Source organism: Leptinotarsa decemlineata, unplaced genomic scaffold (genome assembly GCF_025532065.1).
Source record: "Leptinotarsa decemlineata unplaced genomic scaffold, Ldec_3_MD MMD2_tig00001393_RagTag_RagTag, whole genome shotgun sequence".
NCBI lineage: Eukaryota > Metazoa > Arthropoda > Insecta > Coleoptera > Chrysomelidae > Leptinotarsa > Leptinotarsa decemlineata.
In genome coordinates, this window is record NW_027412562.1 from 8,496,216 (window position 1) to 8,513,549 (window position 17,334).

Consider the following 17,334-nt stretch of genomic DNA (forward strand, 5'->3'; position numbering starts at 1 on the left):
AGTAGCAAATTATTTAAAATTTTGACCATCTGTTATAATTGGAGACATATTTTGTAACAATAACATTTCAATTGCTCCTCATTATAATACATCATTATTTATGAGTAACCACATCGAAATTTCGTTACGTCAGCTGTTCATGAGAAACCCAAAACTGGTATTCCACATTTGCTTATCAATAAAACTATATACTTTTACAAACAGATTAAGTGAGGGGAATCACCATCTTCAATAGCAAATGAACTGTTGGATAAATACCTATGCATAAGTGTAAAAAAACAATTCAATTCAAGTTCAGTATCATCCAAATGAGCCACCTCGATAGTTTACCTGTTGCTGTGATTTTATTGATATGCAACTATTTAGTGAAATGTGAGTAGATATGAGTGTACATGAAGTTATTTAGAATTTAAAATAGTTTGTGTGCTAAGGGGGATATGTTTAAGTTATATGTTGATCTACGTGTTTGCTACTATATGAATTAGAAACTAATTTTCAGTTCTGATTTCAGTGAAAAAAATCATCAGTCAGCATTTGAAAGTCATACAAATATAGTAAGAAAGTTTCTTCAAACTGTGTTTATACCAAAGTGAGCAATGAAACTTTATTACGTTGAAAAATGTGCAACAAACATAAGGAGATTTGTTTCCAGGATTAGAAAAACAGGGATAAATTCTACTACATTCTCAAATTCAGCTCTAGTCTCAAATTCATACATATTGTAAGACTGATTTTCAGTTTTGAACCAATATTGTGTCAAAGTCGTGTTTCATCAGAATTTTAAATTTGAACTCGAAATTTAATGAAATTTCAAGTGTGAAGTCGGAACTCAACAAACTTTTGTGTTTGAAGTTGTAATTTTGAAAAAATTTGGAATATAACAAACAGATTTTATATCATTATACTTCAAATAATAATAATCAAATAATGAAAAATAATCATAAAATATTGTTGAATTTCAACTTTGAATTTAGATTTTTTCATTTCAACACGAATTTTATGAACTTTCTATCGACCTTCTTTAGGCATTTTCACATTCCACAATCTGAAAAATATGAAAATTTCAATGTAGAACTTTCATACACTTGTAGAAAGAGTGAAATTTTTAGTTCAGTCCGATAAGTTACTACGTAAATTCAAAGGATTCTTCATACAACACAAAAAGTGTAAGAAAAAATGTCAAACGGTTTTATTGTAAAAAAATGATGATGTAGATAATGTACTGAAAATTGAAAAATAATTCGGAAGGTCCTAGGTAGCTGTCATAAAACCACTCTCTTCAGTAATCTATGGCATTGATCAGTTAAAAAAATGATAAAATCGTTGGGCGTAGCATAACCTGAGTGAATATGTAAATATTACTCCCAATACTAGCATAACCCGATTTTATTATTTTATCTGATCAATACCGTAGATTGCTGAGGGGAGTGGTGTGATAACTGCTACCTAGAATTTTCCGAATCATTTTGTAATTTTCATTTCATTACCTACATCATCATTATCTTTTTTTTTCAATGAAACCGTTGAAGAGAAAACAATTTTTTTACTCATTTCATTGTAAAATTTTCAGATTCCCATTTCGTTCTCAATTCTTCTCATTCTGTTTAGTTCATTTAGTACCTCAGTATTACAAGGTAATATGAAATACGCCATTTTGTAGCTGCAGTCATATTGAATTTGCATTTTTTTCAAAGTGTACTACTATTCTACTCTTCACGCCCCTGTCTATTGATATCCATATTGAGATAGTTGTTAAACAATGTGTAACCCGCCATTTTGTAACTGCGGCCATTTTGGATTTGATACAAAATTCATCATATTGTTATCAAAACTAAATGTGAATATTAGATCAATTTATAAAACATGAAGAGGGTCAAACTTCAATTACTAAATTTGACTCAAACAAACAAACAGGGCAAGCTAAATAAAACCGTTCAAAATGTTTCTACGAGTATTCATCAGTTACCTGTATTTAATAACTTTGTTTGTGATGAATGTGTTCAGAAATCATACATATACTAATCTGAATTTTTTGGAGATCAAAATCTGCCTTCGTCTTCAGAAATGGAAAAGATATAGCAATTTTTCCTTGGCTGATTCTCTTCATTTTTAAACTTCCTCAAAAGATGTGAAAAGAGTGTTGACTTTCAATTCTTCTTGAGATATTGAGAAGTGCTTTTGAAAAATATTTTATTATATTCAAATCTATCATAACTTATGTCATGAGATTTCTTATATTTTTAATAAAAATTCTACCTTCACTGAGTTTTGCAATTGAAGGACTCGGATCTTAAGTAATTAAATTCGTAAATGAGAACGTTTGATATTATTATTTCATTATTAGTTCATTTCTCAATTGATGAAAACTATTTCCCAACTTTACTTTTCATATTTCCAGGCCACAATGATTGTCCGGTTCCGATTACAAGACAGGAGTGGAATGCCTCAGCTCCACTCAGCAATAGGACCTTGAGAGAAAACCCCCCTCCTTTTGTGGTTGTCCACCATTCCGCTACCAAATCCTGTTCAACAGAGGAAGAATGTAAAAGCCTTGTGAAAAGCATTCAGCGATTTCATATGGTGGACAACAGGTGGGACGACATAGGATACACTTTTCTGGTACGTACCTAGTCTTCAACCTTATCAATAATTGAAATTCGAATACTTAATGAAATTTCGGAAACGACGTAGATTGTTAGGAATATTTTGGCAATAAATTTTTTCGATTTGTTACTTGGTTTATTACATGTTCTTCCGATATGTGAAGTTTATGTTCAAGACCCAAAAAATATTGCTAATGGTAATTATTATTAGATAAAAATAGAGTGAACCCAGTTATAAAACAAGAAATCATTGACCTTCTGTCGTAATGTCTCAAACATTTTTTTTCAATTCAACAACAATATGTATTCCTCTTCAAAAGGTTTAATTCTGGGAAACCGTTAAGCCCCTTACCTAACCTAGAGAAGTCGATTTTTAAACATCCTTTAATTGATAATTTCTATTGGCATAGAAATGTGGATAACGCTTTGATATGTTTTACAGGCACTAAGAGACAATTAGATAATTTTCATAGGGATATTAACAAAATTCGTGAAAACATTAAATTCACTATTTTAGTGGAAGCAGACAACTCAAACTCAATCAATTTCTGGAACTTTACAATTAGTAGAATGAACAACAAACACGATTCTTCAAACCGTCCTATATGGATATTACTATACATTACGATTCTACCCATCCATATCAACAAAAATAGCAGCTTATAACAGCATGATTCACAGATTAGTTGAGGTTTCTCTGTGGAACGTGTCCTAAGGTATATATTGGTCAAACTGGCAGAACATTTAGGAATCGAATCCAGGAACATCATATGATCTATGTAAATAAGAAAACAAGTTCAACATATTCAAATCGTCTTTTAGAAGAAAATCATATCTTTAAAGAAAAGTTCGAAATTTTACACATAAAAAATGAAATTTTGAAACTGAATCATTTGGAAGCAATGGAAATTAATAAACTTCAAAATTCAAATATTTAATCACCATTATTGGTGGTAGAAATGAGGTGAGAAATATGGAAGATTTGAAAAATCAGCAGTCGCCCATCATATTTTGCAACAAAACCATTCCATAGACTTCAGTTCTTTAAGATTAGTTAGACAAGTTAATAACAACAGGCAACTAGATGTCAATGAGAGTGTGGAAATGAGTAAACATAATAATATTATGAATAACGACAACGGACCAATACCAAATAGCATACTATATAGCTTGTTGAAATAATATTGTTGGGTTTACTGATTACTACAAAAAGACACATTGTAAATATATTTAGATAGGCAATATTGTGAAACTAATTTTATATAGCTGAAAATAGTTCTATATATAGCTGTAACATTTAAACATACATAAGGACATATTGTAAATAATAGAAAGGCCAATTGTAAAATTAATTTAGGGTGGTACACTTGTATGGGTGGTATTACTGATTACCTACCTGTATGATGTACCTGATTAGTATAAGTAGCTTTAGTTTTGAGTAGTTATTAGTTTTATCTTCCTCTTGAAGATGATCACTTGGTGATCGAAACACGTGTCGAGGTGTAGAAATAACGATTTGGTGTTGGGAAAAAACTCCAGTTATATTCATTACTACACCAAAGGTTCCAAACAGTATATCACAAATGCTTCAGATAATCATAATTGAAGTGGTACCTCTGGTAATTAAAATTGTAGAGGTTTAGGTAATTTGATGGAGATAGTCTCAGGTAACTACACCTGTGGTATATAAATATTAGCGTAAGAAGCAAGTTGTAGTAATCAAATAACTGTTGAAGAAGCTACTGTGTTAGCGAAACATGTGATACATTTATCAAATGAAGTTTGTGGAGATCAAATCGTAAGGTGTAGTTTATGAAAAAATATTGGTCTCTACTTTTTTAGGTAGCTCTGACCAGGAATTGTATAGTGATGATGAGAAAAACGTCTCAAAACATATGTGTAATACATAGATGAATTTGTAATAACACTGGCTACAAGAATTGATCATTCTAGTTTTGGCGAACATTTCGAAAACAATCACTCATATTTTTGAACTGGAAGGAGGATATTCTTGTTCCCAAAACAGAAAATTTTCTCTTTCTTAACCATCTTCAACATTTCTTTCATCTTCAATTCATGCTACTTCAATACTTTCATTTTCCTTACAGATTGGAGGAGATGGTAGAGTTTATGAAGGAAGAGGATGGAATAGGCATGGTGCTCACGTCGTCAAATATAACGCAAGAAGCTTAGGAATATGCCTTCTTGGGGATTTTCAAGGTGAGTAGATTGAACTATGGTCACTTACAGAATAGTCCCAATAAACGATAGTTTATCACCGATCTTCTAGATGCATGATAGGAGTTTGTAGGCTAGACTGCTCCAAGGAAATGCTTTTATCCTCCCTCCTGTGTCCATTCAGTTATCGACAACCGCCAGCAAGTGTAGTTGCAAGAATGGTTGATACAAGTGTGGTATTTCAAAGCCAGTTGAGGACTTTATCGTTCATCTTTCATATTCGAGTTTAGAGTTCAAAGACGAACACATTGATGACGTCTTCGTGAGGGGAGATGTCATCGTTGTCATTCACTCAGGCTTGTTCTCCAAGAGAAATCAAAGGTGAAAACTATCGAGGAGAAAAACATACGTATGTATCTCTCCTCGATAGTTTTCACGTTTGATTTCTGTTAGAGTGTTGATATATCGTTACTGTTAGTGCAAAAGGTCGTATGTAAAAGTTAATTACTTTACAGGGGAGCATAAAAACTGATTATTTCCGTATGGTTTATTAGTATGATTTCATTATCATATTTCTGTCTGCTGCTTCCATAGTAACTAATGTATAATGTAACTTTTAAAACATTGAATTGATAAATAAGATAATTACAGTAACATACGACTTTTTTCAGTTTTAAATTGGAACTTAATTTGACATACGACTTTTTGCATATCAACATAGGACTCTTTGCAATTAATGTTTGAGCCTTAATTATACAATACAACCTTTTGCATTTAGGCACATATCTTTCCGCGCTTGATTTGTAAGATAATTATCAAATCAAGGATAATTTGAAACCATATTTGAACATCCAAATAAACTGATTTAAAAATATACTGAGCTTCAAAAATTTATAAACAATTTTCAATAAAAATTTTGTGCAAAGAAAATGAAAAATTATACAATTGATTTAATAAATATTGAAAAAGATTATCATTTAAGTTTCGACGTATTTTTAGCTTACGTATCAGAAACGTGAGAGTTGGAGTTGTTTCAGATTTCAGCTTTCATGTTTCTGATGAGGAAGGTAGAAATGATTTGAAACTATTAAATCATAAATTTTTAAAATGATCGGATTCATTGGGTAATAATGTGAGGGCACATTGTTTCTGAGCAATTGCTGTGACGGAGATTACCATAAAAAAATGATAATCTTCTTCAAGGCAAGTTTTCAGGTCTTGGAGGTCCTTAAACTTCCGTACAGCACGTGTGAGTAAACTAACCTCTTTGTTATCCATCAAGGTTATATTCTACATACGACGGTAGCCAGGCGGTTCGACGTGGGTACTTTGTTCACTCACTCGAATTGACTGCCGTGTTGGTCGGTGGTTCAAGTCCCAGTCTGAACGATCGATTTTCACTTGCTATCATTCAACGCGTGTTAGGAATCACACGTTATAAGGTGAGACCTCGTTAATCCTTAGCTCGCACAAGTTTCGCCATCTGAGGATTGTCGTTCGTAGGGGTGCGACAGCTGGTTAACGAAACAACAGTTTTTTTTGAACAGATGTAGTGGAGCCGTGTTGAAATTTAATTAAGTCCCACACAATTTGCTGTCTGGGTAGGATCTTTCCTGTACTGACGAGAGGTAATACCTCGAAACCGCGGTCTGCAGGTGATCTACTTGAATAATTTCAGTATGGTCCGGCTGACCGGACCACACCGGGAAAAATGATTGAAATTTACCTCGGAATATCCATTTCGAACGAAGAAAATTACTTCTGTTTTATTGAAAATATACTCTCTCTATTGAATAATTCACATCCCCGAGCGTAATTTCAGTAGGCAATTTACTTTTAATTGAGAGTTAAATATTCATCTAATATATGTGTGAAATCATAACGTATTATTTCATGTGAAGAGAATTACTAACTGGACGATGGGTATTTCCCCTTAGTGAAATGTAAATTTTCGCCATCTCTTTATCGAATGTAAAATTACGCTTGTATTTGTGAGTGATTATTGTATTGTTCATTCTTGTCTACAGAAGCGCATCGGTTTGTCTGACGTGTGCATTAGAATATTTTTGTTGTTGGTGAAAATAAGTAAGAAGGTGAGTACATTTCTTGTAAAATTTCAATAACTAGTCCAATAAACAGATGAATTCATTGAGTTTTCTCGTTATAAAGTGTTTTTTTATTACAAGTAAATCCTAACCTCACATCGCGAATTATTGCATACTATATGGAATAGTACAACATATTTTAACTGATTTTCAAATAATTACAGAACATATATTTGAAAATGTTTGTGATAATTACTGAATGGTATTGAGAAAAAGAGAAAAAGAGATATACTCGATAGCAGTGGCGTGACTCATCAGTGACGCCGTATGCACGATCCATTTTAAAAATGAATTTCGATGAGGAATAAAGTTTCGTATTGGTGGTTGCAAATATCGGACAATGTTAAATCGTAATTTCATTCACCTAAAAAATATCTGAACGTTTTATTCGTATCTCTCATAATTTTGGATTAATTTGAGGAATTGTGATTATTATTATTGAACTTGAAAACATTTTTGCGATGGGAGGCAAGTTGGAACTCAAAATTGAAGGAATCGAGAAACACTTTAGGACCAATTCATACCATATCATTATAGCTATATTTGCTATATTTCAGAAAATGTTGGAAAACATTTGGAAAAATGGAATGTGTGTTCGTCAACTTACTGTATTTTTAGATTTCTAAACCTATTCATTTGATGATATTTCATTTATCTTTCAGGATAATAACAGCAATTGGGGAAAAAGAAAAAGAAATATTACTTTCGTTTCTCTTTCCGAATAATACCACCATGAGCAAGAAAGAAAATGTGTTAATTTGAAGAATGGTTTTTTTATTTTGTACTGTTATTTGACTTTTTTGTACTGTTATTTAACTTTTTTGAAAATGAAAAAAAAATGTTTTGTAGAATTTCATTTCAAGAATGTATATGAACCTATTTTGTATATACATATTTTTTTAATATATCAATGTGTAATATGTCTTGTGCATTCAAATATCTAAATTATGATTAAAAATGGCCACTTAAGAGTCAAGAGTCAACATCCGATTGAGGTATCATTGTCTTCAAAACTACTCTGAATACGGACCTTCTTACAACGGAATATCCCAATGTAATATAACCCGTAAATGAAAAATTACACAGTAAAATTTTATTAGATATAGAATTCCACTGTGAAATTATATAAGAGTGTAAAATTCTACTGTAAAATTCTGTCAAGAGTGTAATATCTCGATATAAATTTATATCGCAAATTTACCCTATAAAGTTTTATTTCAACACAAAAGTACACTCTAAATGAAAAATCACACTGAAAAATTCCACACTTGTCGTCGGGGTATAATTACAAAATAATATTCCGCATGGAATGTGAGATCACACACGAAAGTAATTTCTCGCTAATATGGGCGGTAATTAAATTGCCACCGGTACCGGTGGAAAAATTTTTACCAGTGCATACTGAAAACATCTGCGAGACTAGCCTCTGTGAGGAATCTTACATAAATGTCTGTCGAGTATAATTCAATATCCAGCATGGTTTCAGCCATGGAAGTAGTTGTTTTTCGACAGACGTTTACCACACTGTGTAAGTAGTTGGTGAAGATGAATATTTCGAAATTTATTTCGAAATGTATTTCTACATCAATTTGAAAAAATTGAATATTCGATCTCGAACCTTTTTGAAATAGCTGAATTTATAACGACGAGAAGCCGTTAGAAGTGCGAATGCACGAAAGATCTGTCAATTAATAAATTACTTCAAATTTCGCTGATATATTTGAAGAGGTTTTCTCTGACATTAATGTGAATATGAACTTTCCCTGGAAGGTTTAGTCATGAGTAGTTATGTAGTGGACAATGTTAGCTTCTTGCAGTAATGATAATTTTTACGCACTCTCTAACCACACAGTAACCACTTAGAATGGTTATTATACGGAATATTGCCGAAAGATTTTGGCTTTGTTCTTCTCTATCTTGAATCAGATATAATTCACAAGATTGCTACGCAATATAGTATACGAAAGAGTGAAATTTCACCTAAATGGAACACTGTCATACTCAATGACAGACATCCGATGTTTCGGAATGAGACACTTGCCTCTTTGTCTCTTCAGCACCAATCTGGATAACATTACAAGATGAAGAAATCAAATCAGTCATGAGATTAGGACTTTACGTCACGACTGAGTTAAATCCACTCGTAACGTCGATCACAGTACGTAAATACATTCATTCGCTTATTTGATTCAATCCCAGCCACAGAAATCTTGTTTTAATTCAAAAGGGTATATTTTTAGAAGAGAATAATTTTCTTTCGAAAGATTACAATTTTTTTTTAATAAAAATGAAGAAAGCCAGAATTTTTATTTCCCAGAAAATAAAAATTTCCTTATATCACCAATTTCACCAAAATTCCTTATGAGTGGGGGTAACCATTATTGCTTGAAATCGCTTCGTATGTATTTACCTAAAATCGCTTCGTAATTAAACCGTAAGGCATAGGTAGATAGATAGATAATTTATTTCACCACGTTACATAATAAAATGTTTGTAGCAAGTCAAAAAATAGCATAAAAGTAATTTGTTGAACAATCAAAATATTATAACAACACAAAACAAATACAAAAATATAAAAACAAAAATTGAGTATGTATGTTGACATTATAAACATTTAAAATTATTCACGTATTCGTCGACAGAGTAGAAGCAAAAACTCAAAAGATATTTTTTTATTGTTTTTTTTTTTAATTTGGACATACTACGAATTTTGAAACTATCGGGAAGATTGTTGTAGAGGTTGAAATTCAGTGTTATTTTGTGATTTGGTCAAACGATAGTGGTTTGTCCGAAATTTGTTACAACATCTGGTATCATAGTCATGAAGGTCTGATTGCTTGATTAATGAAGTTGATTTTTTATGAATTTCTATGAGAACGTTGTTCAAAAATAATGTGGGTAACGGCATTATTCTCAATTTCAAAAACATATATAGACAATGATACCTATAACCAGAGTTAGTAATTATTCTGAGAGCTTTTTTCTGCAATTTAAAAATTTTTACAACCCCAGTTGATTTGCCCCAGAGTATAACATCATAGCTGATGTGAGAATGGAAGAGGGAGAAATATGTTATTTTCAGTATATCGAAATTAGTTATATTTCTCAACTGACGCAGTAAAAAAATAGTTCTAAATGATTTTTTACTCAATTGGTCAATGTGACAGGTCCAAGTGAGAGTACGATCTACATTTAACCCAAGTAATTTAACACGGTTTGCACTTGATGTAGCGGCAGAGCTTGTTGAAAACTGTAACTGTTGCATTTTATCTGTATTCAGTTTGAGTCGATTTGACACGAACCAACTTTCTGCCTTCTCATCGACTTCCTTTGATATTCTAGATAGTTCAATAGAATTTTTGTCAGACTGAATGAATGTAGTGTCATCGGCAAACAAAACAGATTTATAATTACTAATGTCATTTACGTAAATTATGAACAGAAGTGGTCCCAATACTGATCCTTGGGGAACACTATGTTTAATAGTTTTGAATTCGAAATGCAATTATTGTTACTGACTGCTTGATATCTATTCGATAGATTTGATTTTATGAAGGATAGAGATACTCCCCTGACGCCATGGTAATATAGTTTTTCCAATAATGTGTCGTGAGAGACGCAGTCGAACGCCTTAGTGAGGTCGCAGAGCGTAAAAGCTGTGTGATTACCTTGCTCGAGATTGTCGACTACTTCACTCACCACATTGAGAACTGCCTCTGCTGTAGAGCGGTACTTACGAAAACCAAACTGAGATTCATTGAATAATTTATATTTTACAAAATATGCGTAAAGACGTTAATAATCTTCTCAATTATTTTGCTTAAAATACCACTTGTGAATATTACGTTTATCAATTTAGAAAGAGGCTGCAACAATATCTGGGAGGTCTCTTTAATGATATCACTATTCAGTTCATGAGCGTCTAAGCATTTGGAATTCTTGAGTGAGCTAATTGCACTTTGAATGTCTTCTTCGCTCACTGGGCCCAGAAAAAAAGGGCTGCAAGGGGCTGGAAAATTTCTGAAATTCAGTAAACCCTCTTTGCATACTGTTGGTAGAGATTGAATGATATTGTCAGCAATATTAACAAAAAAGTAATTGAAATGGTCAGGAGATATATCAGTATGAGTTATATTATTGTTGTTTTTGTTCCTCTCAAAATTTATTATTTGCCAACATGATCTTGCCTTATTTCCCGCTGAATAAATATAATTGTCATAAGCTAATTCCTTAGAATGTTCAAGCTGGGCAATATAATCTTTCTTCAAAGTTCTATATGTTGTATAATCCGTTGGTTCTTCAGTTATATCGGCTACAAGTTTCGAATTTGACTTCCTCATACTTTTCAGGGATTCATCATACCACATAGCTGGTGCACATCCGTTCTTTGAGTTATATGTTTTTATTGGAAATATTTTTTTGACCAAATGACTATAAGTATTTACAAGGTGGAAAGATAGAGTTTCAACATCAATAAATGTTTTGTTGAAACCCCACTCTACATTTGCTAGAGCTTCTTTTAGCATCAATAATCCCTTTTGGGTTACTTTTCGAGAAATCTTTTTTTATTTGGGTTTACAGGTGTTTCCTCAATTATACTGAGCATTGTCCTTGATAAAAGACTCACCTGGAACGATCATTTGGAAAAAGTTTAAACAAGGCCAGATTGTCTCTATGGACGTGTCGAAGGATTTGTGGTTAAACTTGGGGTTTTGGTCAATGGGATTTATGTGATGATTGTCAGACCAATGATCACTTATCGTGCAATTGCCCGGTGGCCGAAGTTTTACAGATAACGACCCAGGCGAAGCTCTCTGGCTTACAGATACAGGCTTGTCTGGCTATCAGTGGTGCCATAAATACCACACCGTCTGCGGCCATGGAGATCTTTCTAGATCTACCTCCTCACCACATTCTTCTGGAGAGAGAGACTAGACGGACTGCATAAAGACTTGTGCACATGCCAATTGCACAAATCGATTTAACGCAGAGTGCAACAGACTGTTGGTTGACACTGAAAGTCACAGCATTCTAGAAATGACCTCTGACTTCAAGCCTCCAACTGTCAACTACGAACTGCCTTATAAAATACTATTCTCGAGTAGAGAAGACTGGATCCTCTGGGGGAAAGAAATATTGAGAGCAGATAGTTGTTGGTTCACAAATGGATGAAAAACATCTTCCGGTTCTGGTGCAGGTGTTTTTAGTCGCAGACCCATGGCAGAGACATCAACCTGCCTAGGAACTTATGCGACTGAATTTCAAGGGGAAATTCGAAGAGATTGGATAAATCCAACCTCATACCTACACAAGTCAATAAAAATATTTTCGTACAGTCAAGCGGAGGTGGAAGCTCTTGGTTCCTACCAAGCAACGTCTGAATTGGTAGCAAATTGCCAAAAACGACTCTCCTCGATAGGAAGACTTAACATATTGTCTCTGGTCTGGATTCCTGGCCATACTGGCCTGAAAGGCAATGAAGCTGCTGACTCCCTTGCAAAGGAGGGTACTTAATCGGACCAGGACCTGTCATTGGCATCACTTTAGACTTTGCCAAATAAACATTGGCAAGAAGATTTATGGACTTCTGGCAGAATCTTCCAGGATCGACTCACTCCAAGGCGTTTATTCACCCTTCGAAGCTTGATACCAAACAGTTGTTGGACTACGGTAGGGATGAACTATGATGTCTAGCAGGCCTTCTTACAGGTCACTGTCATTTGAATTATCATATGCAAAGACTCGAACTGTCGAAAGACAGTGTGTGTCGCCTCTGTTTGGAAAATGATGAAACAGCAGAGCACATACTTCGTGCCTGCCCCGTTGGTGACCGAATCAGGTTTTTAGAGTTCGGCAGAGCCGTACTCTTATCATCTGATCTGAAAGACCACTAACCATACAGTTCGTTAAGAAGCTGGGTTCATTTGGTCGAGTGTGAATATATGTGAGCCACAATAAACCTTTGCAGGTTGCGGTGAAGGGTTGAATAGACCCACTCACTTCAGATATACCTAACCTAACCTAGCCTAGTTACTACATACTACACTATTTTCTTAGATACTTGAACGATATTTCAATTGTATAATCGATATAAAATGAAAGAGGGGTGTATTTCAGAAGAGATTATTTTAGTAAAAAAAGTTTTAGCAAAAATGTAAATAACTCTCAAAGAATGAAAGAAAGCAATTGAGTTTACCACATTTTTTGTTATGAAAAGATGGAGAAATAGAAATCCCAAAATCTTTCTTTCCTAATAATAAAAATGCTCTTCAAATGAAATTTGAAATGAAATTAATGGACTCAATGCAATATTTTTATTTCAGATGTGGATCCTCCTCATGTTCAAGTCGAAGTTCTGAAAAAATTCATCGAATGTGCTCAGAGAAACAACCGAATAACCGAAAAGTACCATTTGATTGGACACCGACAAGGTAGTGTGACTCTGTGCCCAGGCGACAAGTTGTTTGACGTTATTAAAACGTGGCCTCATTTCGATGAGAACCCTATGTGATGAATGTTTGTGATATTTCAAATGACAGTAATTTCGGATTTTATGTGTGACTTCTTTGACTCAATTCAAAATTTTCATTGCGTAACACAGAGATCAGCATTAGATAAATTTTGATGGGGGCGAGAAATTTCAGCCAAACGGTGTGTAGTTCCTATTGTAAATGTATATGATAAGGTGTATTTATTTGTAATGATGATCCTTGAAAAATATTCATAAAGTAAATGCCACTTACAAGAACTCTTGTATTCTCCTATTCATTTCACGCTTGTCTGAATACTGCCATCATATAACGGAATACATGTAGTTTTATCATAGCAATAAAGATCAAATGATGATGAAATAAAGATGAAATTAATTCAATATACGGTTTTTGTTGGAAACGAAAGGTTTTGGCTTTTTACTACTCCATCTTGATACAGAAAATGTGGTAATCTTCAAAAGAAAGGAAGGAAGCAATCGACTTCAAAAGAAATAACTCCATACATAGATGTGTGAAAAATGCAAAGAAATAGCTGTTTCAGGAAAGGCTTTTTCATCTAGATTGTGTCTGAAAGTTACTTCTTCACATGTTTTACACATCTATATATGGAGTTACTTCCTATGAAATTGATTGCTTCTTTCCTTTCTTTGGAAGATTCTCACACTTTTTTGTATCCAGATGGAGTAGTAGAAAGCCAAAAACTTCCTTTCCCAAGAATTAATCACTCTCAAAAATATAACTCTTTCAATTTGAATAATTTTTGTATTTACCAAAAATATTACTCCTTAACAGAAATCAAATTTGATGAATACATTAGGGATTTTGAATACTCTATACAAAGTGTGTGTGATAGATATCATCGACATCTTTCATTCGTTCGAAAGAAATATTGATGCCATTATGTTCAAATGTTCACCACAGCTCCTCTGGGTGGAGCTCATCCGAAACATTCAATTTTCCGTGACTCTGGCGCATGAATCAGGCTGGTCTTAGGACCACTGTACACCTGCGATCCTCACAAAAGAAGTCTAACGGGATCGAATCGCACGATCTCGTTGGCCAGTTCACATCACCTCCACGTCTGTGCTATGAGCTGTGTGGCACGTAGCGCCGTCCTGTTGAAACCACATGTCGTTGGTCCCCAGACTATCCAAGTTTGTAATCATCGACCTATAGTGCTCGCCATTGACAGTGATGGCCTGGCTAACGTAATTTTCAAAGAAATATGAACTGATGACCCCGTCAGCTCATAATCCACATCGAAGACTTTTCCGTGTTGCATTGGACGCTCTTGGATCCCATATGGATTGGTATCGTTCCAAATTCGACAATTTTGGTAGACAATTTTGTTTGTTCACGTACCCATTCATCCAAAAATGAGCCAAATCACTGAACATGATTTTTCCATGAAAATTAGGGTCAGTTGCCAGCTGCTCCAATCAGCGCTCATACGTCGTTTTCTATGGTCGCTTACCTTCAGTTCCTGGGTCAGGCCCCAGTCACGACGCAAAATTCGCCAAATTGTGGTTTGCGAAAGGCCAAGTTCTTGTGAGCAACACCAAATCGACTGCCTTGGATTATCCTGCATACTTTGAATTTGTCACATTATCACCAGGAAAAGAAGATTATCGCGCTTAAAACCTCCCAAAATCTTCAAAAGCAAACCTAATTTCTCTGAAGAGGTGAAATACCTTGGTACTATCCTCGACAGGAAGCTAACATGGAACTCTCACCTACAGAGTAGAGCAAAAAGAGCATATGTGGCTTCTGAGCAATGTCGGAGGACAGTGGGACGTGCATGAGGTCTTTCACCCCGTGTGATCACCTGGATCTACACTGCAATAACGTACGGAGCCATTACATGGAGACCAAAAGTTCTACAAGGAACAGCCATCCAAAAATGATATCAAATACAGCGACTGGCTTGTTTGAACATCACAGGAGCCATGAGAACAACACCAACCGCGGCAATTACGGGTCTGATCCCTCTGGATCTGTAAGTTAAGCAAGTTAAGTTAATGGCCATGTTATGATTGCGAACAGCTTTTGTGTACCTCGAAGTAGGAATGGGTCAATTGAGGCTGGGCCTATAGCGAGAAGTGCTTATTGCGCAACCTCTGCTGCAGGCAACCAATGATGCAATTGAACCCAGGTTTGTGTTTAATAAACCCTACAAAATACATATGAAACAGAACACAGATTCAGATGCTACAAATGCAATACGCATATAACAGACGGCTCAAAAAACAAAGAATGCTCCAGATCACTAAGCCTAAGGATTAAGTGGGGAATGGGGAAAAATATCAGTGTGATCGAAACAGAATTGGCTGGTATCCTAATCGCCACAAAAGAAATAAGGCATTTCTGGCAAAAACATAACAATCTGCACTGACAGCAGGCAAAGGGCTAGTACTAGAGTGCCACCAAGATTTATCCAAAGCCTCGATAGATAATAACATTATCCTGAGGTGGGTTAAAGGGCATGACAGGAGTAAAGGTAATCGCATTGCCGACTCTTTAGCCAAGGAAGCGGTTGGACTAAGAATTTTGAACCCAATTTTGAACAATTGCTAAACTCGTCAAATGTTACACTCATGCTCAATTCCGAAAGAAATGGGATGAAATCAGAAGATGCAATTTTGCCAGGATCACCCTGGGCGACTCTGAGAAGCTGGCGCCAAAGAAATATCTGGTGATGACCAGGAAAAATCTACGCTTAACAGTAGGATTTCTGACAGGTCATTGTCAACTAAGGAAATATCTCCATAATATGGGGCTAGTGGACAAACCTCTATGCAGGATGTATGAACAGGAAGATGAAACTGTCAGGCATGTTGTATGCAAGTGCCCTGAGTTATCGTCAATAAGAGAATGTGTGTTCGGCGAGTCTTGGCCTACACCTGCCGATATAAAGGAGATGTCTCCCAGTGACCTGTCCACCTTCCTGGAAAGGACAGGATGGCCGATGACCTAGGATGACAACTCCTCGGGAGTATGTACAATGGGTTACATGTGGTCTAAGTGCTGTAGGCTTACACTCACCCTTCCTACTCTACATATACAGATATTCTGCACATTTTCGTAGACATTGGCGATGTTTTCTGCAGATTTGGCATTTCGTCAACGTACAGGTGTTGGTCGGTTGTTCACTGAACCAGTAAACGCAAATGTATCTACCACATTGCTAATAGTCCTCTGAACAAATGACAGCTAATTTCACCGCTGTAGCTTCAACAAGATGGATATTTTCAATTGTCGAAGTTCGGAAGTGCCTGTTGAAAGACCCTTCATTTCAGAATGTATTTTCGAAACAATCATCTCTCCCAAAGTTCCTACCAAGTAGGATCCGGTGAAAGCCTGTCAAAAAACAACTAATTGCCCACCTGGATATTGAATTTTATACGATAGATATTTATGCGACTTACTTCACAGAGGTTAGTCTTGCGAATGATTTCCGTTCATCCAGAAGCGTTACATTGCTGGAATCAATCAAGTAGATCACCTACAGACCGGTTTCGGAGAGTTATCTCTCGTCGATGCAAGAAAGATCTTACTCGTATAGCAAACAACTTGACCAACATCAAACATGGCATGATGAATGTATGGAAACTTTGTTTGAGAAAAAGATTCGTTACGTTATAACAGCTCCATGTCGTGAACAAAGTTTGTTAGTCGATAAAAGCTTCATCTCGTGAATGAAGCCCTTAAAACGGGAAATGAAAAATATTTAGAAATGAATTCCCGAAACATTCATCTCTCCCAACCTGCACAGTAGGTTCTGGTGGAAGCCTACTTTCCCGGCTAATACCTCGATGGACATTGAATTATATCAGACAGACATTCATGCGATATACCTCATGGAAAAAATTTTTCTCGCTTCTGGGGCCTTGTTCACGAGATGAAGCTGTTACTAGTTAACAAATTTTTCTCTAAGACGGATGTTTGATACACACAGAC

At 35.0% G+C, this 17,334-nt stretch overlaps 1 protein-coding gene across 1 annotated transcript; it reads left to right on the forward strand.

Moving 5' to 3' along the window:
• The first annotated feature begins 213 nt into the window (after window positions 1–213).
• On the forward strand, window positions 214–13,634 carry LOC111512324 (peptidoglycan-recognition protein 2). The gene is made up of 4 exons (XM_074175950.1): window positions 214–372; window positions 2,399–2,619; window positions 4,712–4,823; window positions 13,210–13,634. The coding sequence occupies exons 1-4, from the start codon at window positions 261–263 to the stop codon at window positions 13,395–13,397; spliced, it is 633 nt and encodes a 210-aa protein (XP_074032051.1). The 5' UTR covers window positions 214–260; the 3' UTR covers window positions 13,398–13,634.
• The last annotated feature ends 3,700 nt before the right edge of the window (window positions 13,635–17,334 follow it).